Source organism: Pongo abelii, chromosome 5 (genome assembly GCF_028885655.2).
Source record: "Pongo abelii isolate AG06213 chromosome 5, NHGRI_mPonAbe1-v2.0_pri, whole genome shotgun sequence".
In the NCBI taxonomy this organism is placed as follows: domain Eukaryota; kingdom Metazoa; phylum Chordata; class Mammalia; order Primates; family Hominidae; genus Pongo; species Pongo abelii.
This window is the reverse complement of record NC_071990.2, coordinates 132,468,516-132,494,461: the sequence shown is the minus strand read 5'-3', so window position 1 is coordinate 132,494,461 and position 25,946 is coordinate 132,468,516. Positions and strand designations below refer to the sequence as shown.

The 25,946-nt window shown below is 38.6% G+C and overlaps 1 protein-coding gene across 32 annotated transcripts in view; it reads left to right on the top strand.

Annotated features, from left to right (window-relative positions):
- EPB41L2 (erythrocyte membrane protein band 4.1 like 2) overlaps positions 1-25,946 on the top strand; it is a 223,396-nt gene that overhangs the window by 94,698 nt on the left and 102,752 nt on the right. For all 32 annotated transcript variants that reach the window (XM_063724618.1, NM_001377040.1, XM_009242249.4 and 29 more), the window contains 2 exon segments: positions 11,852-12,333; positions 13,010-13,222. In XM_063724618.1, coding sequence (XP_063580688.1) covers positions 11,866-12,333; positions 13,010-13,222 — 681 coding nt within the window. In that variant the 5' untranslated portion in view covers positions 11,852-11,865.

The window sequence follows — 25,946 nt, the reverse complement described above, 5'->3', positions numbered from 1 at the left end:
AGAGAAGAGGATTTGAAAGTATGAGATCAGTGTAGGCTCCAGCTTGGTGGACTTGTCATAGTGTGGGGGAGTTGATTGACTTTGACAAGCTTTTGTCTTATGACCTATTAAAATGCAGCGTCTGCAGCCTGTGCGTTTATCCTGTGCAGTTAACCTTGGTGGATTTGTCGTTTGCTTATTTGGGAAATGCCTCCTGAACCACTACTGTTATTTTTTAGAGTTTGATTCACACAGAAATAGTATTAGACTGGTTGTTGGTTACTGTTGGATACCAAGTGAGCACAAGTTTTATGATGGGGCTGGGGAGCCATTTTAATGCATAAGATAGTTGTGGGGTGAGCTTAGGAAAAATAGACTCTCTGGCATCTGTCATGATCATGGGAGTTTGTTGGTGTTGGCCCTGCTCTGGTTTGAGTTTGGTTATGATGTCACTGGAATAAACTGCACATTAGCATTTTTTTTTTCTATAGAGCATTATAGGGGGGTGGCCCAAATAAATGTTCCCTAAATACTAGGAACATCACAAAAGATATTTATGAGGAAGCCACCGGATGCAAACACTGTGCTAGGAACATGTAGTTGTTTTATCTGCACAAAAGTTTTACCCTCTTCATATGAATATAGTAGCAGGTGGGCAGGGAAGAGGTGTGGACAGGAAACTGATGACAAGCTTGTGCTGTCAGGCCAATTTTATTCCTGCTTTTCCCTGTGAGGAGGAAGCTGCTGAAAGAGATTGGGGAATGTTTATGTATGACCAGCTTAGACATTTAATAGGACTCTTGCCATTCTGTTTACTTTGCCTTTAAAAAAAAATGTCCCCAACTTTCAGAGAACTCTATTTCCAAGTGCCCCATTCCCAGCCCTCCAGCAGAGAATAAGAATAATCTTTTTACGCTGCCTGCATATGCACCAGTATTATTGTTAGCAAAAGACACTTGTTTGTTTCAAGTCCACACTGAGGAAAAAAGGATAAAAAACAAGCAACGTTTTCTCAGGAACTGTAATTGACTCTTGAACAACATGAGCCTGCACTGCATAGGTACACTTAGATGTGAGTTTTTTCAGTAAATCTAATCAGCCCTCCATATAGGCAACTTCTGTATCTGCAACCAAATTCAGATTGAAAATAACTGTGTTTGTAGGGTGCTAAACTTGGATACAGATGGCTGACTTTTCCTGTCCACAGGTTCAGTAAGGCTGACAGCGGGACTTGAGTATGCGTGGATTTGGGTATCTGTGGACCAATCCCCCACAGATACTAAGGGACAACTGTATTTTTTTAAATGAAGAACTGATACACTTCTTAAAAAAAGTGTTGCTGCACTAAAAGCTTGGGTGTTAAGCTTAAACTACTTAGGGGAACAATCTAGATGGGGGGTAAGTGATGGGTTTGTGAAATATACTGAAGTGGAGGCTGGCAGAAATCAGTTTCTTTGAGGATATAGAAACAGTCTTAACCTTCATACGCTAGGAAATCCAAAGCTTAGGCCATTTTAATGCTACTGCTGGGCTGGAGTCGATGTTCATTTGTGTGGCTAGAGCTGTGTGACAAGGCAAATTGGCATCGTGGCTTGTGGGAGTCATGTTGGCACATGTGTTATCTCCAAGGAAGCTGGCTAACCAATCTGGGTTCACTTAATGCATAAATATTGTTCTCCTAGTAAAGTACTTAAGTGCTTAAGTTTATGAAAACTTCTGTTCATTAAAAACATTGTCTCCTATGTCTGTACCTCGGCAGTCATCTACCCAGCACCACCCTCCATTCCCCGTAATCACTGTTGTTACTCTTGCATTCTTCCCTAGTTTCTTTACTCATTTAAAGGAAAATGTGTGTGTGTGCATATTCACATATGCATATTCATATCCTTTATTTGTGTATCTCCCCCACGCTTTGCTTTCAACCTATAAGATGTGATATCTGTATAAGGTATCTTATCCCTATAAAGTGACCTATCACTTATACCGTCTGAATCTTGCTGTTTGTACTTAACAATGTACTTAACAATTGGAGTTATTATCCCAAGCGGGGTGGTAGCCTTTCTCATCTTTTCTCTTTACAGTTGCCTAGTGTTCTGTTGTATGAATGTGGTATAAGGCCCCCTGTTGATGGACATGGATCCTTAGCTTTTACAGTGTTGTAGTGAGTCACCTTTACATAATTATTTTACATATGCACAAATATATCTGTAGGATACCTTACCACAAGCTTGTCCAACCAGTGGTCTGCAGGCCACATAAGGCCCAGGACAGCTTTGAATTCTGCCCAACACAAATTTGTAAACTTTCTTAGATCATTATTAGATTTTTTTTTGCAATTTTTTTTTTAAAGCTCATCAGCTGTTGTTCGTGTATTTTATGTGTGGCCCAAGACATTCTTCTTCCATTGTGGCCCAGGGAAGCCACAAGATTGGACACCCCTGCATTACCACAAGCAGGATTACTAGTTTAAAGTGTGGACACATTTGGAATTTTGAAAGCTATTGGCAAATTGACTTCCACTGGGCCCATACCAGTTTATTCTTCTGCTAGCAATTGTTTGAGAATGCCTTTGTTCCCATAGTCCTGCTCAATGAGTGCATGATTAAACTTTTGGATGTCTCCATTCTGAATTTTTAGTTTCATTTCTTTTACTAAGAGTGTGACAAGTACCTCTTCATATGTTTATGTGCCACTTGTGTTTCTTTCTTTTTTTTTTTTTGATAACTCTGTTTATCCATTGGCCACTTTCTCCACCATTGGACTGATGATTTAAATCGGCCTAGCCAAAAATTTAAAAATAAAATTTGTTTTTTATTTTTTTGATGTTGAGGCAACTTACACCCAGACTTGTTTTATTGGGGTTTTTTATTCAAGTTACTTGAATTCAGATAGAGACCAAATAAAATTGAGAAGGAGAATTAGTCCTCTCCAAAAATCATGTAATGACTATTTTGTATGTTATGAGTGTTTAACCAGTATTTCCTATGAAGGACCATTCATTGTGTGATTTCCTGAAGAGATAACAAGAAAATTGTGGCTGCTTTTCAAACTAGTAGTAATTTTTAAATCTAAATTACCAAGATTTATGAATTGGTTACAAATTGTTTGACCATGAATGCTAATCTTATTACCTATGTCTCCCACTATACTGAGAGCAGGATTCTTTCATCTGTGTTACTGGTGCCTGGTGCATATGCTTTGAGAGTACTCAATAAACACTTGTCTTGAAAGAAGGGGATAAGATACTGACCCCACTCACATCCTGATGGTCACTGAAATTCATGAGGGGTGCTCCGTTAGAACATGCTGCTAATGATTATAAAGCCCCAAAAGGTAGTGGTAATTATCAATTTCACTTTTCAACAAATCATTAACTGTCGGGCATCATGCTAGGTGCAAGTTATACAGTAGTGAAGTCATTTTGGGATTGAAGGCAGTGTTGTACAAGGTCTTTAGAGCTGGACGGCATGGGTTTGAATTCTGGCACTTCTCTTTATTGGTTATATGGCTTTGACCAACCCATCTATCCTCTTTTTATCTTCTTCATCTGTAACATGAGAATAATTTCAGTTCCTTCCTAAAAGGGTTGAGAAGATTCGAGTTGCTGCATGCAATGTTTCTAGAGCAGTGTTTAACAAATAGCTGATATTATCATGATTATTTCTGTTGTGATTACTGTTATTACTACCATTACTTTTTTTTTTTTTTTTAGTAAACAAATATAGTTATTTTCTTGGCAGAATCTCTATGTGATTTTTATTTTCTTGGCAGAATCTCTATGTGATGACAGTGGCTGATCATTTATTATGAATTTATTATGTGCCACGCACTTTATGTATTATAGCATCTAATGCGTAGAATCAACCAATGAGTACATTTTATATCCTTTTTTTTTTTTTGCTTATGAGGAAGCTGAAACTCAGCAAGGCTAAAATAAGTTGTCTGCGGTTACATGGCTAATAAGCAGAGCTGAAATTCTAATCCTGTTTTATTTCACAGTCTTCATCTCCAAACCACCAGGCTATTTTATTCAGACTTAGGTAACTTCTCACGGAAAGAATATAGCTTCAGGCTGGGCGCAGTGGTTCATGCCTGTAATCCCAGTATTTTGGGAGGCTGAGGCGGGTGGATCACTTGAGGTTAGGAGTTTGAGACCAGCCAGGCCAACATGGTGAAACCCCATCTCTACTAAAAATACAAAAATTAGCCGGGCATGGTGGCATGCACCTGTAATCCCAGCTACTTGGGAGGCTGAGGCAGGAGAATCACTTGAACCCGGCAGGCGGAGATTGCAGTGAGCTGATATCATGCCATGGCACTTCAGCCCTAGGCGACAGAGGGAGACTCCGTCTGAAAAAAAAAAGGAAAAGAAAAGAAAGAATATAGCTCCAGCTTTGATTATTACACAGAATTGGGTCTCTACCTGAGAGAAGGAATTAGAGCAGATGCAGTTCACCAAGATTTCTGACCATACAACTCAGTGTGCATAATTGATTGATGAGAACTCAGCAGGGTTCTGGATGTCTCTAGATAATCTCTGCTAGTGTGTGTTGTTGGATTGCCAGTATTACAAGATTTATATGCATTATGGTTATGTGAATAAAGATATCCAATATTAGAGTCCTTCATGATTTATGTATGGCTTCTGGTTGTTTAGCTTTAACTTCAGGAAATTGTATCTATTTCCAAGATTGCCTTAGTTGCTGGTGGAGAATGCTTTGCCTGGCACAGGTCTTTTTCTTGACTCCATCCTTAATGACAGCAGTAGGGACTTGCTTTCAACAAAGGAGATTGTTATCTTGATTGTTATTGCAACTGGATGTTATTGAAAATTATGCCTTAGTTTTCATATACCCCTGTCTCCCACATATGAAGAAAGGGACTCATATGTTGATAAAGTTAGATTTTTTTGGGTTTCATTCTTATTTAGAGTTGTTAGAATAAAGAATTAGTGATTTATCTCACTAATATTAACTCAAGTATTAGGTTTTTAAAAATTGAACATCATTTGGAAAAAATGGAATACTTTGACCACCATAGCTCTTAGTTGTGAGGGTCATAAAATGCAGTGGGAGTAATAATGACCCAAGATCTATGTGTACTCTCAGTTTCTTAATGCTTATTTTCTAATGCTCTCCTCAGAATATGCAGAAGTCAACATCAAGATGTTTTTGACTACAAGTAACTGAAATCCCTGGCTCATTGAGCCAGAGAGGAGTATGTGATTTCACAAACAGGAAGCTCCAGCACAGGACCGGGCCATGTGTGGCGCGATCAGGGAGCTGATCCTCTTCTCTGTGATTCTCTTGCCAGTTTCCTTTGTTGTGTGTCAGTGTGTCATCAGGCTTTTTCTTCTCTGTGGATTCAAGATGACAACAGCATTTAACAGAGTTATGTATACAATGTTCAGAGACAGCAGAAGGGGCCTCCTCTTCCTGTGGCTCTTTTTAGACGGAGAGATCCTTTTCCAGAAGCCCACCAGTGGACTTCGTGCATATTTTCTTGGCAAGGGGTGAGAGACTACCATGATTGCCCTAGACCAATAGAAGCTACCCTTGAGGCCAATCTGGAGCTAGCCTCTGTTGAAACACATGTGGAAGGGGGGAAGGTGGAACAAAATTTAGGTTCCATTAAAAAGGAGAAAGAGTGGAAGAAATATATGCTCTGAATGTCACCTGATCCCATTTAGACTTGAACTAGCGAAGACTGTAGTTCATATGTTTTGTATGTGTGGGTTTAATTTAAACCGGATATTAGTTTACATCTTTATAGTAATAGCTCTGTCTAATAGGTCCCTTATCCCTTTAAAAATAAATAAACAAGTGATATAGTGGGTTATAAAGGTAACTAGGGTGAGCAGCATTGGATTACTTGTTCATCCTCCCCGTATAGATAATATGAACTAACAAATAGTCCCTTTGGAATGTATTTATACTTACTTGAATATGAAGTATAGTATTTTCTAGACCATCTGACACTTAAGAAACATAAACCTGTGAGGGTAAGGACTTACTTGCACTCTGCTCTAAGTCTGCCTGTTTTTGTTATTCCTTCTTCCTCTCCAGATATTTCTTCTTCCTTGTTCCCCTTACCCCCCCCTTCCTCCTTCCCCTCTGCCCCTGCCTCTCCTGCCTCTTCCCCTTCTCCTTTTAAATGATGAATATATTTGAGAAGCATCATCTCTTTATTTCCCAAGTAGAGTTAGGTGGCTGCTGAATCATTTCTATATTTGTTTTTTTTTCTCACGTTTGATGGCATCAAATAGTACATTATTAAAAGACCTTCTCTTTCAATAGCTATAGGCCCTTCGGGGAGGTGAACATACAAGCACGTGATTGTGGGTATCAGCAAGATGCTCTACATATCCTCTACCCACAAGCAGATGAAAACTAGTTTTGTCAGATGTAGAAAATGGCCAGAACTGTCTACACATTGCCAATATGTTTTAAGTTCAATGGTTATTTGTTGCAAAGTTTTGTTGTTTTCTCAAAGCTGAAATGAAAGCCTCCCTCCATCCTCTCGCTACCATTTTTAAAGCTTAGAAATACGTACCTTCCCATTTTGTGAATCTTGGATCCTTAAAAAATGGGTTGAGCTCTCTTGGTAGAAATCAAAGACTCTCATATTGCTTGTGATCTCAGCAGAGAATGGGAGCTACTCAGTTGGCAGCAGCACCTACCCTGTTCCCTGCTCAGGGGTTTTATTAACAGTAAGGTCCCAGTTTCCCCAAGGTTTTAAGGAAACATCTGAACCCAAGAATTAGCATGAACCCCTTGCTTGAAGTTGTTTGTATGTTTGTGAGGTTGTGTATCTGCTTTGCTTTGCTTGCTGTAGTATTCTGATTAAGGGCCAATGTTTTAAGTAGCATTATGTTATATGGTTGGCAGTTTAGCCTAGTGATAGAGATAGCACATTAGAATTTACCTCCTTTTTTAAACGTTGGAAAAAAAAGAATGGGTTTATGTAACACAGCTCCTTACCTAACCAGTACTGATCCTCTATTGATGATGGTTTTCTGCTTCGTTGCATGTTAAATGATGCATGCTTTTTCTCATGAAGCTGTCACAATAACGAACACTTTTATCAACCCAGATGGAGCATGCCAACATGGTAATTGTGTCAAAACCACATGCTTGTCTAATGGGTGGGCTGTTCACAGCAGTGTTCTTTTTGGTTGATGATAAGTAGAAAGATCATTACTTAATGTATTATATAACTATACTAATGATGGATTTTGGGTAATTATAATTAAATATTAGTCAATGAGCATTGCCAGAGTTTGGGAAACCTTAGTTCCAGTTTAGGCTTGCCCATCTGACTTTACCATCTCAGGCAAATCTCCTGGTCTTTCTGATCCTCAGTTTGGTTGTTAATAAAATAAAGTGAGGATATTAGACTAGATGTTTGAACAATACTCATTTAGTAAGTACTTATTAGGTACCTATTATGTGCCGGCCTAGATGCTGGGAATATAGCAGTATATAAAAGAAAGATCCCAGCCCTCATGGAGCTTTCGTTTTAGTGGGAATGTCAGCATTCCACTACAAGAGTTCTCATTTTCATGGGTGATAGAGTTTAAAGGCTTATCCACATCTGAAAGAAACTCAGGGTTATAGGCATGATAATTAGAGTGAGTGGATGTACTGTAATCATGTTTTCTTGATGGTGGTAATTTGTTCAAGAAGCCATTTTATCAACAAAGAAGGTAGTGTTTTGTTTTGAGCTCTGTTGAACTCTTGAAACTGTTTCAAGAATATGTTGAGTAATGATCCAATTGGTCTTTTCCATTGTTTTCTGTCTTATAACTTCCATTTGGATGGGTGACACTGATCATCACTTTTGAGGCTCTTAACCCTTGTAGGTGTTGTGAATACAGTGGTGATTGAGGATGACTTCGTGAGGCTTAACCATATGGTTTTGTCGGTGCTCTTCGTGTCTGTATTTGTACTTTGTCTTCAGTTTCTGTCAACCAGCTCAGTTATGATTACATGGTCAAGCAATAATGTTCAAATGGGATTTTCTTTGTTATTTAAATTCATCTATAAATTTCTTACTTTTAAGAGAGAATATTCTGAATAAATCTGAGAATACATTTATGTTATTTCATAGTCATTTTCACTAACTGGCAGGAACCTTTGAGTACTAGGCCAAGGACTCTGTGGTTGAATAGGTCATTCATGCATAATGGAGCTGTGATTGCATTATGAAGTGTGTGTGAGGGAAGGTATACACAGCTGTGTGGTTCTCCATTAGTGGCCTTGGATAAGTGATTTCTGTTTATTATTTGTAAAATAGGGATAATACATACTTTGTAGAATATTTTGAGAAACAGATTATGGGCACTGTGTCAGACAGTAAACAGTGAGTGGAAACCCTTATGATTAAAATATAAACAACTATTAATGCTTTTAACATAATAGTGGAAACTCAAGTTTTATATTTCACTGCTTCTAAAATATTTTGGCCAAAAATCAGCCTTAGTTGATTGGTTCCCGGACTATTTCTCACAGCCAAAGTAATTAGAGAGCTGCCAGTTTATCTTGGTTAGCTTAGACAAGTATGGGGCATTTTGGTTTTAATTTTACCGGGACATTTATTCAGCTCTCAGAATGTAATTAGAGAGCATATACTAGAAATACACTTTGGTTATTTCATGATTAAAGTAAATAATATTGTCCACTTAAATGGTACATGGGAAATGGTACGTTAAAGAAGGAAAAAAGGTTTTCTGTGCAATATGGAGCCAGTTTACCTGTCCTCGGGTCTTGTTGGAAGACATACTTTTGAATTTCAGGTGCCTGAGAATGAGAAGCAGCATAGAATATGTGGGTATGATAGTTAACTATTCCATCTTACATAGCATTGCTGTCAAGGATATTACTGTCTCCCGATCTCCCCTCCTCACTATATATTTCTTCTGGCCCTCATGACTTTTCTTCTGCCTGACCTTGTATGTTGATGGTGATAAGAGCTCTTTTAAGGATCCTCTCAGTTTAAGCTACCCTTTTTCTCTAGGTGATGTATCCCCTGCTATCCCCATGTGATGACAACTTCCAAACCCTATCTCTAGTGTGTATCTAGTCTCCAATCAAAACCTGTGTGTCTAGGGGTCATCTAGACATCTCCACAACTTCTCAATCACATTGAATACAAAATTGAATTATATGTGTCAGCCAGACCCACTTTTACAGGTGTTCCCCATTTCCATGAATGGTTCTACCATCACCCTAGTCTTCCTTGACCTGGGCCTTTTCCGTAGCTCTTTCCTCTCTTTGACTTTCTATATTCAGCCTGGACATCAAGTCATATCCACTCTACCTCTTTACCATTAGATTAATTTCTTGTCCTTTACCCTACTGTTTCTGCTGTAGTATATATAGACCATCGTCTTCTCAGGTCTGGATCAACCAGAGATCAGATCAACCTAATCTCCTGGATGTTGTTCTGCTTCAGTCTTTTCTTTCATGCTGTGCTTTACAGCCAGGTTGGGCTAAGTGAAATGAGAATCTTATTACATTTCTCCTCTACTTCAAGTACTTATGTAACTTCTCATTGCTTTTCAAATAACCCCCACATTGCCTTTAAAATAACACGAAATCTTTTATGTTTTGGCTTCTGCCTTCCTTTCTTACTTCATTATTACCAGTTCAGCTTCCGCCTGTCCTATCTTCACTCATAAGCCCCCACTTCACTTGTACAGTGGATTATTGTTCTGTGCCTGTGGTTTCCTTTTTTATGAGGAATGTTCTCATGTTTCAACACAACTCCCTATGCCTGACACATACCTTCCATTCTGGCTATTTTGTCTGAATAATGAGTACCCATTTAAAAAAATAAACTCAAGTGTCAACTTCTGCAGAAACGCCTGCCTGGTGACCCTCTTCGTCTCCTAACCTGGCTTAAGTCCTTTGCTTTTTTTTTTTGTTGTTGTTGTTGTTTTGAGACAGGGTCTTGTTTTGTTGCCTAGGCTGGAGTGCAGTGACACAATCTCGGCTCACTGCAACCTCTGCCTCCTGGGTTCAAGCTGTCCTCCTGCCTCAGCCTCCTGAGTAGCTGGGATTACAGAGACGTGCCACCACGCTCGGCTAATTTTTGTATTTTTAGTAGAGATGGAGTTTTGCCATGTTGGCCAGGATGGTCTTGAACTCCTGACCTCAAGTAATCCACCCTCCTCGGCCTCCCAAAGTGCTGGGATTACAGGCATGAGCCACCGCACCTGGCCTAGTCCTGTGTTTTTTGTGCAACATGCTATTGACTTAATGTATGCTTATTTGTAGCCCTCACTCCCTTAGCTCCTCAAAGGTTGTCTTTATTCATGTGCCCATGAACTTACCACATTGTAGAAGCCATTATATAGGCGAATTGACTTGACTGTTTTTGTGGTTGCATATTAGATGTGAAAAACATTTTTAAGTTATTTTTATTGAGAAAATTTACATATCACAGAATTCACCCTTTTAAAGTCCAGTGGTTTTGGATATATTTGTAAGGTTGCCAGGGGGTGACGGGGAATGCAGAGTGACTACTAATGGGCACAGGATTTCTTTTTGGAGTGGTGAAAATGCTCTAGAATTAGTGGTGATGGTTTCACCACCTTGTGAGTATACTCAAAATCACTAACTGTATACTTTAAGAGGGTGAAATTTATGGTACATGAATTGTATCTTAATAAAGCTTTAAAACAAGTGTACTTTTTTTTTTTTGACTTATTCAAGTTTGTACCACTTAAAATGTTAACACAATTTTTTTTTTTTTAAGAGATGGGGTCTCATTCTGTTTCTCAGGCTGGCCTCAGACTCCTGGGCTCAAGCATGTTTCTTGCCTCAGACTCCCAAGTAGCTGTGACTACAGGAATACACCATATCCGTCTCTAAGTTTTTACCACCTTTGAAGATAGCTGGGACACTACTCGTTGTCCAGGGTGCCAGGACTCTGGGCACTTATTATTGGTGAGGGAGGGGAGAGCGAATGTGATCAGCTGTCTCTGCAGGCCCTGCCTTTTGTTCTTTATGTCAGCTTGCTGTAACACTTTAAAAGTCCCTCTTTGCTTATGTAAAATTTAGTTATTTTCAGAATTTATTTAAATTTTGTTCTAATTCCTTATAAGAACAATCGTCGGATGCATTTTTTTCCACCTCATAATGTCTTCATTTGTTTTGGATTATGGCCCTTAAATATTTTTCTTATATATACAAAGAAAAGTGTGATTATGGTTGGGTGGGATGGAGGTTTGGAGTTTTGATTAGAATTTGAGTACCTTTTCCAGAAGATTAACTTTTGCATTGGAACAGTGATGGTGAATTACGGGATTTAATATTGGAACACAGAATAATACATTTTTGTTATTTTACCTTCTTGCTGTTACACACCATACACTTAAAACTGTTTTTTCTAATACCTAGCATTTTGATAGGTTTTGGGTTTAATGTATGAAATTGTAGTGAAATGTGTCTCATTGCTTTCTAGCACTGTTGATAACATCTTCCTGTTACAGAATAAAGAATACCAAGTACAGATAAAAGTAATTTTTCTTAAAAAACTTGGATTTTAGAAATCAATTATTGTTTATAACAAGTTGAAACCAAATAAAAGTAATCCCTGTTTCTTGAGTTCTTGATGATTTTAAGTTCTAGCTATATAGAACTCAGAACACACAGAGTTCTATTGTGATGCTAGTTTTGGGTCTGTGATGCTGAAAGTTAGAGCAACAGTCTCCATTTTGTCTTGTGCTTTTGAATCTTCTTTCTTGATGTGCTTTCTCCCTGTCATCTGTTACTCTTCTTCCCATCTTTCCTTACCATGCCCCTTGCAACCAAACTAAATTTGAGAGAACTTATAAAATGACATTTTGTGATTTTTGTTTTGATTACAGCATAAGCTGTGGCCATGACTACTGAAGTAGGCTCTGTGTCTGAAGTGAAGAAGGACTCTAGCCAGTTAGGAACAGATGCAACCAAGGAAAAACCTAAAGAAGTAGCAGAAAATCAGCAGAATCAGTCTTCCGATCCAGAGGAGGAAAAAGGTTCCCAGCCACCTCCTGCAGCTGAAAGCCAAAGTAGTCTACGCCGCCAGAAGAGAGAGAAGGAAACATCTGAGAGCAGGGGTATTTCTCGGTTCATACCGCCATGGCTTAAGAAGCAAAAGTCATATACCTTAGTAGTGGCCAAAGATGGAGGAGATAAAAAAGAGCCCACCCAAGCTGTTGTTGAAGAACAGGTCTTAGATAAAGAGGAACCCCTTCCAGAAGAACAGAGACAGGCTAAGGGTGATGCTGAAGAAATGGCTCAGAAGAAACAAGAGATTAAAGTTGAAGTCAAGGAAGAAAAACCCTCAGTGAGCAAAGTGGAGACGCAGGTATGTTTGGGAATAATTGCCTGGAAATGAAAACCTGATAGCGTAACCACATAATAAAAAGGGGTTGTTTGTTTTGGATCATTTCCAGATTTCTTGTACTGAGATACTGCTTTGGCTTAATGTATACGGAATGGGTCTTAGATTGGTCTACCATACCCTTTCCCTGTTACTCCTTGAAAAAAAGTCCACGATATATGCAAATTACTAAAAAATTCATGTCTGTAACCTGTTTAGGTGAGGTAGATACTCTGAGCCCTGCCATCTCTTTTTTAAACAGAATGCTCTTTTGTGCCTCTTTAAGTTTTCACTGGACAGTAAGTAGTAGATTTGTGTGTGCGCATTTTAGTTGCCTAACAAAGCCTAGGTTTTGCCATGGTATAAGATTTTAATTGGAAATGTTATTATTTGAGATGATACTTAAATTGTAGTTGCTGGGATGTAGTTTCTTTGATTCATTTAATGCCGAGTGACCAACTTGGCAAAATGAGAATTTTGGCCGTGAAAAGAGGACGAGGGGAAATATCCTTTCTATTGGAATTTTCAAGTCTTTAAAAATCTGGAAGTTACAGTGTTTAAAGTAATGATCCTAATTCTTATGAAAGATTTTCCTTTTAGTATGTTGTCATCTGCAAGTTGGTTGACTACAGTAAGAATTTAATTTTTTTTTCCTCAACAGCCTACTGAATTAGTAAGTAAGGAGAGAGAAGAGAAGGTAAAAGAAACACAGGAAGACAAATTAGAAGGAGGAGCAGCAAAAAGGGAGACCAAGGAAGTGCAGACCAATGAGCTGAAAGCAGAGAAGGCATCTCAAAAAGTCGCCAAGAAGACCAAAACTGTCCAGTGTAAAGTGACCCTCTTAGATGGCACCGAATACAGCTGTGACCTGGAGGTGAGATAGGGAGCTGAGTGAGAGCTAGCTTGATATGTGGATTGTGGCATGGCATGATAAATAGATTTTTGTGTTTTACTAAGTTCCTATAAGCCAGTTTATTACAGTTTTGCACTAAAAAAAATACATTGAAGTGGGTCATCATTTCTGTCACAAATAATATTTCATTACCTTAGAATAAGTAGGGATGCTATTCTGCCAGTCTGCACTAGTCATGTTTACTGGTTTGTGTGTATTCTGAATGGGTGTTAAATATTTGGAACATTGCTTTTGGCTAGAAGATGTTTTTCATGAGGAAAAATGATAGCACTAGGCTGACATTTCAGAATAAAGAAGTTTCAGCAGTAAACTTAGCCCCAAGTGTTTTTTCCTGAGACAGATGCTGGCTTAACATCTAATTTATTTAGTTTCATTTAATTAAAAAACATCTATGATTTGCAAAACATACAGTTCATTAGCGCTGGTGCTGACAGAAGTCAGTTTAATCTTTTAACGCATCTAGTACCTTATAATTTTATGTCAATCAGAAGAGTTTGTTGCTTTCCACAAATTATTTACGTAACATATACTAATAGCTAATGTTTACTGAAGAACCGTGTGAAGTGCTTTGAATGGATTATCTTGTTTAATGGATTATCTGGTTTTATTGATTAAGAATCAATAAAAGCAGATATTATCATTGCTGTTTTCAGTGTTACATGTTACAATGGGGAACTTAAGGCTTAGAGAAAGTTAAATTCCTTGCCCAAAGTTTTAGGGTTGGGTGCGGTGGCTCAAGCCTGTAATCCCAGCACTCTGGGAGGCCGAGGCGGGCTGATCACGAGGTCAGGAGATCCAGACCATCCTGGCTAACATGGTGAAACCCCGTCTCTATTAAAAATACAAAAAAATTAGCCAGGCGTGGTGGCACATGCCTGTATTCCCAGCTACTCAGGAGGCTGAGGCAGGAGAATGGCGTGAACCCAGGAGGCGGAGCTTGTGGTGAGCTGAGATTACACCACTGCACTCCAGCCTGGGAGACAGAGCGAGACTCTGTCTCAAAAAAAAAAAAAAGAAAAAAGGAGTAGCAAAAGAGGATTAAAAATCCTTGTCTTAGTTTTTGCTGTTGTAACAAAATACCTTCAACTGGGTAATTTAAAAACAACATGAATTTATTGCCCACAGCTCTGGAGGCTGGGAAGTCCCAGATCAAGGCACCAGAAAATTTGGTGTCTGGTGAGGGGCTTGATATCTGCTTCCAGGACAGCCCCTCCTTTCTGGATCTTCACATGGTGGAAAGGGCAAGTGCTGTGTCCTCACCTGATAGAAGGACAAGGCAGCTCCCTTCAACGTCAGTTACAGGGGCACTAATCCCATTCATAAAGGCACAGTGATTAAGTCATTTCCTAAAGACACCACCTCTTTTTTTTTTTTTTTAATACTTTAAGTTCTAGGGTACATATGCACAATGTGCAGGTTTGTTACATATGTATACATGCGCCATGTTGGTGTGCTGCACCCATTAACTCATCATTTAAATTAAGTATATCTCCTAATGCTATCCCTCCCCCCTCCGCCCACCCCATGACAGGCCCCAGTGTGTGATGTTCCCCTTCCTGTGTCCAAGTGTTCTCATTGTTCAATTCCCACCTGTGAGTGAGAACATGTAAGACACCACTTCTTAATGCCACCACCATAGGGATTAGGTTTCAGCGTGAATTTTGGAGGGATGCATTGCGACCATGGCAGTCCTTAAAGCTTTCTTTTCTTCTTCTGCTCTTTTTAACACTTTCCTTTGCCCTTTCCTGAGACTCCCTTTCTATCCCAGGGAGAGTGGAGAGGTCTTAGGGATAGGAGTGAGAGACCATAAAGAAAGGGACAGAATGGTTTTCTGAACTTGACTCAATTACATTATATTTGATTGCATGTCCCTTGTCTTTCCTACTTATCCTAGAAATTAGGGGATGTAGATTTTTGAGAACCAACTTGATGTTATGTGACCTTGAGTCATTTGCTCAACTTCTGTAGACCTCAGTTTCTTCATCTATAGAATATAGAATTACTTAGATCATCTAGAATGCCCTTTTATTTCTGAAGTTCTTTATATCACTAAACCACAAGACTGACCAACGTACTTTATGGTTTAAATCTATCTTTGTTCTCTGTCTTTTTTAAAAAAAATCATAAAATATTTTAAAAATACAAAAATATAAAAATAATAGAGGAGACAGTTGTGTATCCAGCACAAAAATTTCTATCAGTTGTTACCATTTTGCCATGTGGTTTAGATTTTTTTTTTTTTGAGATGGAGTATTGCTCTGTCGCCCAGGCTGGAGTGCAGTGGCACGATCTCGGCTCACTGCAACCTCCGACTTTCTGGTTCAAGCGATTCTTCTGCCTCAGCCTCCTGTGTAGCTGGGATTACAGGCATGAGCCACCACACCCAGCTAATTTTTGTATTTTTAGTAGAGACGGGGTTCCACCATGTTGGCCAGGATGGTCTCGATCTCCTGACCTCGTGATCCGCCCACCTTGGCCTCCCAAGTGCTGGGATTACAGTGTTTTAGATCTTTAACAAAATAGAACATTTAATACATTGCCAAAGTCTCATTCTCATCTTTTTCTTCTTGTCCTGCATGTATCTTTTTGTGATATATAAATCTATTCATTTAGACTGTTGTATAGTATTTCTTTGACTAAACTAGTTTATTCCCCTCCTGAGTCACAGTTTCTTTGTATACTATAAGAAATAGTTCTTTAGTGAACATTTTAAGACATGTTTCCTTGTGTAAGAGTTTCTTCAGGGTAGATACCTAGTGGTGGAATTGCTAGATTGATGGAATCCAGTTTTACTTCTTCAGTTTCCCCAGATATTGCCAAAGTAATAAATGAAATTGATAAAATTTACCATTTACATTTCAACCAGCAACCATTAAGTTTGATTTTGCCACATTGTCATCAGTGATTCTTGTTACCAGACTTATTAATTTGGACCAATCAAATGTATGTGAAACAGCTTCTCGGTATTTTAACTTGCATTTGTTTGTTCACTGTGAGCTTTCACTAGGTTATGTTGCAGTAGCCAAAAAAGCTCCAAATCTTCACGACTTTTAATAAAAATGGTTTGTTTCTTGCTCATGTTACATGTGCTTGGTGGGTTTGTTATGGCTCTTTTCCACATCATCTTTATTTCTGATCAAGACTGAAAGAATAGCCCCTACTTGGGATATGCTGGTTTCATGATAAAGGGAAAAGAAAACATGGTAGAACCATACTACAGTTCTTGAATCTTCTGCTTGGAAGTGGTATGTATTACTTTAACTCACATTTCATTGGCCAATTAAGTCTCGTGGCCAAGGCTGATAACAATATAGTGGGCAAGTATGATCCTCTCATGGGAAGGATACTCAAAACCATGGAAACAGTACTACAGCTTGTATTAGGCTGGTGCAAAAGTAATTGCAGTTTTTGCCATTAAAATTAATGAGGCTGGCCGGGCACAGTGGGTCATGCCTGTAATCCTAGCACTTTGGGAGGCTGAGGCAGGCGGACCTGAGGTCAGGGGTTCGAGACCAACCTCACCAACATGGTGAAACTCCATCTTTACCAAAAATACAAAAATTAGCCAGGCGTGGTGGTGGGTGCCTATAATCCCAGCTACTGGGGAGGCTGAGGCAGGAGAATCACTTGAATCCATGGGGCAGAGGTTGCAGTGAGCCAAGGTTGCGCCACTGCATTTCAGCCTGGGTGACAGAGTGAGACTTTTGTCTCAAAAAAAAAAAAAAAAAAAAAAAAAAAGGCAATGAGGCTAAGCATCTTTTTTCTTCTTCTTCTTCTTCTTCGTCGTCGTCGTCGTCTTCGTCTTCTTCGTCGTCGTCGTCGTCGTCTTCATCTTCTTCGTCGTCTTCCATCTTCTTTCGTCTTCTTCGTCTTCTTCTTCTTCTTCTTCTTCTTCCGTCTTCTTTCGTCTTCTTCATCTTCTTCATCTTCTTCTTCCTCCTTTTTTCTTGGAGACGATTGCTCTGTCACCCAGGCTGAAGTGCAGTGGCATGATCTCGGCTCACTGCAATCTCCACCTCCTGGGTTCAAGCAATTTTCCTGCGTCAGCCTCCCAAGTAGCTGGGATTACAGATGCATGCCACCATGCCTGGCTAATTTTTGTATTTTTGGTAGAGACGGGGTTTCACCATGTTGGCCAGGCTGGTCTTGAACTCCTCACCATCTTTTTATGTTTTATTTAGGTTTATATGATCACTCTGAAATTTTTAAAAATAAATATTATTTCTCAGATTAAGGACTTTCTTCCCTAGTTTCTAGACTTACTCATGAGTAGGTGGTGAATTTTATCAAATGTATTTTTTGCATCAACTAAGAGGATCATGTATTTTTCTAACCTGCTAATGTTGTAATCTACATTATTTTCTACTGTTAAACCATCTGAATTTCTAATGTAAACTTGGTAGTGATGATTCTGCATTCATTTTGTATTATTTTTATTTAGGACTTTTGCATATATTGCCTTTAATTTTCTTTTATTAAACTGTCTTCATCAGATTTTGTTATCTGGGTTTGTATTCTATCCTCATAAAGTTGCTTCCCTTTTACCATTACCTAGAAAAGCCTTGGATAAATTACTGGTGGTCTATTTTTGGTGATCTGGTAGAACTTGACTTTAAAACTGTCTTGGATGGTAGCCTTTTTGGGAGAAGAGTGGAAGTGGAAGGTAGTTTTTGTTGTTTTTTTAAATCATTGATTCAAATTTTTTAATTTTTTTTCCTGAGTTAGTTACAGCAATTAATATTTTTGGTAGAGATTGTCCATTTCATCTAATTTGAAAAAATTATTGGCATGAAGGTTTTCATAATATTCTTGTTTTGTGCATTTGATTTTTATTTCTTATTTCTAGTGTTGTTTGCCTTTTTAAAATTATTCTTACTATAGATTTACCATTATATATTTTTTCCCAAAGGAAACAACTTGGTTTTATCATTTCTATTGTATCTTTTCTATTTTGTAACATTTCATCTCGTTTTGCTCTTTATCTTTGGGGTAACTGTCCTTTTTCTAATTTCTTAACACTTAAAACATTGCTTTCATGGCTCTAATTTTCCCTTGAAGTACCTCTGACTGATTGTACAAATTTGAAATACAGTTGACCCTTGGACAAGGAGGGAGTTAGGGGTACCAGCCTTTTGCACAGTTGAAATTTTGCATATAACTCTTGACTGCCGCCACATGTAACTGCTAATATCAATCTCCTGTTGCCTGGAGTCTTTCCGATAACGTAAACAGTCAACACGATTTTGTGTGTTATATGTATTATATACTGTATTCTTACAATAAGGTAGAGAAAAGATGTTCTTAAAAAATAAGAAGGAGAGAAAATATATTTACTGTTCATTAAGTGGAAGTGGATTATCATTAAGGTCTCCATTCTAATTGTCTTCATATTGCCTGAGGAGGAGGAGGAAGAGGAGGGATTGGTCTTGCTGTCTGCTTCTTGGTGGAAGAAAATCTAGGTGTAAGTGGATCCATGCAGTTCAGACCTGTGTTGTTCAAGAGTCAACTATATAGTGCTTTCATTACCATTCAGTTTTAATTTTCTCATCCTATCCCATTTGGACCTCCCCTCCCCTCCCCTCCCCTCCCCTCCCCTCCCCTCCCCTCCCCCCTTCCCCTCCCCTCCCCCCTTCCCCTCCCCTCCCCCCTTCCCGTCCCCTCACCTCCCCTCCCCCCCTCCCCTCCCCTCCCCCCTTCCCGTCCCCTCCCCTCCCCTCCCCCCTCCCCTCCCCTCCCCCCTCCCCTCCCCTCCCCCCTCCCCTCCCCTCCCCCCTCCCCTCCCCTCCCCCCTCCCCTCCCCTCCCCCCTCCCCTCCCCTCCCCCCTTCCCTCCCCCCCTTCCCTCCCCTCCCCTCCCCCCTCCCCTCCCCTCCCCTCCCCTCCCCCCCTCCCCTCCCCTCCCCCCCTCCCCTCCCCTCCCCCCCATCCCCCTTTTCTTCTTTTTTCTCTTCTTTTTTCGACAGGGTCTCTCTCTGTTGCCCAGACTGGAGTGCAGTGGCAGTCCTTTTTCTTGCCTCAGCCTCCAGAATATATGGGGTTACAGATATATGCCACCATGCCTAGCTTATCTTTAAATTCCTTTTGTAGAGATGAAGTCTTGCTTTGTTGCCCAGGTAGGTCTCAATTACTGGGCTCAAGCAATTCTCCCTCCTTGGCCTCCCAAGGTGCTGGGATTACAGGCATGAGCCACTGTGTCTGGCTCCATTAGGTATCATTTTTGACCACTGGATTTTTTATAGGTGTGATTTAAAATTTCCAAAATGTGTGTGCGTTTGTGTTTATGTATGCATGCTTTATGGGAAGAGAGAATTTTTTTGTTTGTTCATATTTCCAGTTTTATGTTACATCGTGGTCAGAATGTGGTCTAAATAATAGAGATTCTTAAATTTATTAAGACTTTGAAATATATAGTCAATTTTTTAAGGGTTCTTTTTGAATTTGGAAAGCATGATCTTCTTATTGTTGATACCGGTTTCTAGGTCTGTCCTCTTGATCAGACAATTATGTGGGTCATGTTATCTGTCTCTATTAATTGTTTAACTGCTTAGTTTATCAGTGAATAAGAGAGGTGTGTTCAAACCTTTCCTTGTAATTGTTGATTTGATAATTTCTCTTGGTATTCCTGTAAGTTTATGCTTTATAAAATTTGAGGCTAGATTGTTAGATGCACACGTGCAGAATTATATATTCGTGGATAGGCTTTTCTTTTTTTACCATCATATAATACCTTGAAATTTATTTTGTTTGATATTTATGTTATTGTACTAGCTTTATTTTAGTTAGAATTTCTCAGGACACTCTTCTGCCTTTTATCTTCTGACTTTTGCATTTAAACATTGTATTCTTATGTCTTTTAGATGACTTTTTAATCACATTTGAGAATTCTGTCTTTTAACTGGTAAATTTAGACCATTTATTTTTAGTGCTACTGAGATTAGTGACTCTATTTTGCCATCTAATTTTGGATTGTCTATTTTTCTTTGTTTACTTGAATTTTCTTTTTTCCGTTTTACTGCTGCTCTTTTAGAAATTAAGTATATTACAGACACACTTGAGTTAATAAAGTCTAATGCTAATCACTATGCCTACTCCCCTCTTTCCCCATCTTATTTAGTATGCATTTCGTAGATCTCGGATCTCTTTTTGGAATGATACAAAAACAACAATTTCTCATCTGTGTAACTAGTCCTTCTGTGATCTGCTACCTGTAGGGAATCAACTTACTGTGTTGCCTGAAGCAGAGTTGAGATAGTAACCAAAGCGAAAAGCAGCAGTTTAGTCTTCTAATTCACCAAGATTTAAATTGATTGGGAAAGCATAGGAGTCTTCATTTTTATGACTGTATTAATCTATAGTTAGAGTATCTTTTCATTTAATACATGATTACTTAATATTGCCATTATAAGAATGAACTTCGGAGGACAAGACATGATGAAATAAGCTTAAAAACAGCATTTGTGTTGAGTAATCCTTTCTTTTTCTTTTGAGTTCATAGCAAAATGGAGTTTGAATAGATTTTAGTGATGCTATCCCACAGCAGATCTTATGTACCAGCAGTTCACTTGAATTCTAAGCTGTGACTTTACATCTCAACATAGGCCATAATTCATCAATATCCTAATAGCTATTATAACAATGCAGAAGTTATAAATTATATTCCCCATTTTAATGAATTTTCCTTTTATACAAGTTTTCCTCTTATTTTGGTTTTCCTGTTGCTTGCTTAGTATCATTAGTTTGGGTCTGTTACTCATCAGACCTGCTCTTGTTTCCTCCTCAGGAGTGGAGCCCAGAGTACAGCCATCATGGGGTTGAGCAGGCTCATGTTTCCCAGTTCCAGTGTTGACCTTAGGCAGATTGGATGATATGCTGATGCTGCTTATCAGTGGTTCTGTATCTCTACACCGGAAATCACCGTCTGAGGACTATTTGGGGAAGTAGTTGTGGGAAACTGTAGCTATTAATGAACTTTTGAGCACTCAAGGAAGGAGAATAGAATATGGGAAAGAAATACTTGTATTTGGTTTGAGAGAATAGATTTGTTTCCATCTGTTTACTCTCAGCAAATATTGTATTTCCTTATGGCTCTTCAGAGGACTGTAGTTATTGTTTGTTCTTTTTCTTTCTATATGTACATGTGTCTAATTTTCAATTAAACCTTGATATAACATGCCCACTGAAGAAGACCTAATTGTCTTCACTTAGGGTGCTTACAGCAATGGAGAGAAGCCACTCAAAGCATGGGCTGTGCAGGAAGTCATGAGATGATAGCTTGGCTTATAGGGATCTTATAGAGAGTAGGGTGAGGTTCTAAAAGGCCTCAAATGCCAGGATGAGAAGATTAAAACTGATCCATAGCAAAAAGGAGCTGCTTAGTAATGGACCAGAGGTTGTAAAGTCATTGGTATACAGGACCTAGCAAAGTCAAGGGCGCTGTTTAGATTTTGGAACATTGTAGCTAGCTACATGGCTGCAGTAATTTAAGGGGCGGGGGGGGGGTCTTCTTTATTCACTACATTGCTTATGATGCACATCAGTGGTCTCTATAGATAATTTTTTTTTGTGATACGATTAGAACATTGGGTATGTTAGGCACTTTCCTGTTCGTGTTACCTATCAGTACCTTTGGTCAACAAAAGTACCCCCTTTAAACCATTTAATGTGAATATTGCTATATTAATGGAATAATTTTTTTAAAATCAAAAAACATAATTCGTGGGGGCATTTTTGTTTGACATCTGAACATCATCTCTGCTTCCTAGATTACTCACTCTATATAGAAATAATTAATATATTCCGTATAATCTGTATTAACATGTTGTTATATATTTATATGTATTTTATGTGTGTATATCCCCATATATCTGTTCATATCCCTTCTTTCTCCCCTCATCCTCTACTTTTTATGGCTTCCTGTTTCCACATTCTTTTTCCTGTGGGCTATCAGCCTATTCTTTCTCTCCTAAGCTTCAGGAATTAGATAAAGATAACTGCCCAAGGAACCAATACAGCACTGTTTTTAAAAACAAATCACCATCTTTGAAATTTGTGTTCTTTTAAGGAAAGAGGACATTTGCTAATATTAAGTGGATAAAAAATTTTTATGCCACACAGAATTTTCTGGATTCCCCAAGGCTGGAAATAATAAATGAACATAAACATTGGGTAACAGTGCATTTTTAAAGGATGATTATATTTAAGTTAAAAAAAAACACTATGGAAATGGCCCAACTTTAATGTTATTTTTGGCTTATGTAACAATAGGTTTATTGCTAAGCCATGCGTTAATTTTGACCTGATGCCTAGGCTCTCTTTGTGCATTTGTTCCAAATCTTTGTGGTAGGCACTGTTTCATTGTTGTCACTGATCATTACAATTTACATTCTATACTAATTTATCATCTATTGATAGTAAACTGAGATCTCAAATATTTTTTGAAAAAACTTTGAAGATTTTTTAATGAAGAAACTTTATAATTTGATTTTTTTGAAATGTTTTTATCTCATTGAGATATTTAAATGGTATGTGCCAACCTTCTTTGGTTCCAGAGTTAAATTGTAAAGAATTTTTGGGTGTCTCTTGGATCCTGCATGTTTGCTTCAGGGACTTGACTCTAGCACTCTTTATGATATTGCTGCTAAGGTCATTTACATACTCAGTGTGTTAAAACAGCAGAGCTCTTTCCTCTAAGTGGGGGAAAAAAACAATAAGGTTTAGTTGAAGCCATGGGTATAAAGTCAGGCGATCTATGTTTACTTTTCTTTTTACTCTTTGGGTATCTTGGGGGAGTCACTTCCTCTCTTCTATTCTCGGATTGCAAAGAGAATGAAAATATTTGCTTCCTCCATTTCTAGAATTGAGCTGGTTTTACTACAACTGATAAGTCGGTATATGTATTTTAAAGTTTGCAAATAAGTGTGAAAGTTCCTGCAAGACTTTGGAAGCTTGAGTGAATGTGCATTCTGAGTTAGAGTTGCTCACATTTTCCTCCGGCATCTCAAAGTTGTTCCCACTTGTTGATTTTGTCTGAGAATCGAGGGCATTGTTTCTGCCTACACAGGAATGTCAGTACCATTTTTTCTTAGTTATGAATAAGGCTAACAGAATGTAGGCTCTCTTCATCAGTGTTCTGTTGATAAAAGTATTTCTCAGAAAGCAGAATGTGTCGAGGTCTTTTTGCCTTTCTTGAGTTGAGTTCGGGTCTCGGAAATCCAATTTGCTATCATTACTTTGAGTGTGTTTTATTTGCTTGTTTGTTTATTATTGTTTCTTTTCACCGTCCAAGGTGGTATTTCAGACCTATAGTACTGACACTTACTAAGTTTACTAGTTAAACAGTTTCAACTATCTGTAGATATTTGTAGAGGATCTGGAAGTTACAGCACTCTATAAGATTCCATAAAAATAGTGGCAGATTTATATGTCATTTTGGGAACTAGGAATAATTTAATGGGCATGTATCACGTGCAATTTAAAATTCCAGTGACTTTGGTCAAGGTGGAATGTCTTTATCCTTTTAGCTTAAAACAGGATTTAGGGTGGTAATTCTATTCGAAACTTGATTTGTATTTACTAAATGGGAAAAGACAGCCGTGCCATGTAAGTGACAGAATATTTTGGTCCAGCTTGAAGAACACAAGGAGCTCACAGCAGCAGAACCTGGCCTCATAATCAAGTCACTCCTTAGCTGGACCTCGGCCCCCCTCCCTCCTCCACACTTGGTCACGTATAACCTCAGGCTATCTTTTGACCTCTGTTACCACTTGATTTTCTGAGTCTTCCCTTGCGTCAAGTTGGTCCTCTCTAATCAGACACATGCTGAGTTGCCTGGCCTTCCTTCCAGTTTCTGACCCTACCAACTCCACATTTTGCTTTCCCCATCACATGATTCCTGCCTATCTTAATTTCCAACTCAAATCCAGCTCTCAGAATGTTCTTTTCTTCCTTGGAACTTGTTTGCACCATTAGTTTGGTAATTAATCATGCACTGCCTTGTGAAAGACTCTCTTGTATTGCTGCGTTAACAACTGCTAAACTCTTGTATTGTTTGATTTTTCTCATGCTGATGTTTCTTCACCTGGTTTATTATTAGTTTCTCTAGAAAAATAACTTTCTTCTCTCTCCCCATAGAGTCTTAATGGAGGACTTTGCCTAAAATACTTCTCATAGAAAGTAATTTTTGATTTATTTCCCTGTACTTTCTTGTACATTTATAAAGTTTTTATCTTTCTATCCAAGATAAATGATAGCATTTGCTTATTTATGTTCCTAAGTCTTCTCTCCATCCCCTCTAATTAGAAAACAAAATTTGGGCATTTGTGTGTGTGTGTGTGTGTATGTATGTATGTATGTATATAATCCACCCACCCTTATCATTGCGACTGCTGTCCACTATTGCCCTGCTTTTCAGATGCTTGGAAACAGCAGACCGACTTGTTATATAAATACTTCAAGGGCCTATTGTAAATGAAAACTATGACGTTTCTTCAAAAGGCTGTGAAACTCTAGGCATGAGAGCCATGTAGAAGTTACTATGGTGTGACCCTGGCCCTTTACGAGCTAACATTCACAGCCCAGGGGGAATTGCAGGCTCCCGGAAGCTCTGTTCTTTCACTTCTGTTGGAGCTGCTATCAGACCAGGTTGCTTGCTGGCTGGGCGTAGGCTGGGCTTGAAGAGACTATAATTCTTATTCTTTGCCCCTTGTTTTCTAATAATGCCTCTTCTCTTGAGGAAACTAAAGAATGATAGGCCATTTTATTTCTCAGCATTCGAGAAATTCTCTCACATGCTTTTTTCTTCTCTGTCTTTTCCACGTTTGGTTTCAAAACCAGGGGATTACTTTGTTTGTCCCTGCATCACTGGTATTTTAAAAGCATTAAACTTGAAAGTAATTTCTAACTATAAGCAGCAATCCTGACATACTTTTGAAGAAACTATCCACCTCTTGCTGGATAGGCATGCTACACACTGGCAGCCATGCCAACTCCTTGGTGATTTACCACTTAGTTTTTACTCTCATCAGAGGGTGGTAGTAGAACAGGAACTAGATCTTTGAATTATTTTTCTATTTTGGAATGAAAATTACTTCAGGGTCGAGTAGGGTTAGAAATGGTGGGAAAAGTTATTTTCAGAATAAAATTTGTACTTTAAAATCAGTTTGGACACATTTTTGATACTTTAAAATATGTACTCACGCCAGTTAGAATGGCGATCGTTAAAAAGTCAGGAGACAACAGATTCTGGAGAGGATGTGGAGAAATAGGAATGCTTTTACACTGTTGGTGGGAGCGTAAATTAGTTCAACCGTTGTGGAAGACAGTGCAGAAGATCCTTAAGAATCTAGAGCCAGAAATACCATTTGACCCAGCAATCTCATTACTGGGTATATACCCAAAGGCTTATCAATCATTCTACTATAAAGACACATGCACATGTATGTTTATTGCAACACTATTCACAGTAGCAAAGACTTGGAGCCAACCCAAATGCCCTTCAGTGATAGACTGGATAAAGAAAATGTGGCACATATACACCGTGGAATACTATGAAGCCATAAAAAAGGATCAGTTCGTGTCCTTTGCAGGGACATGGATGAAGCTGGAAACCATCATTCTCAGCAAAACAGAAACAGAAAACCAAATACTGTATGTTCTCACTCATAAGTGGGAGTTTCACAATGAGAACA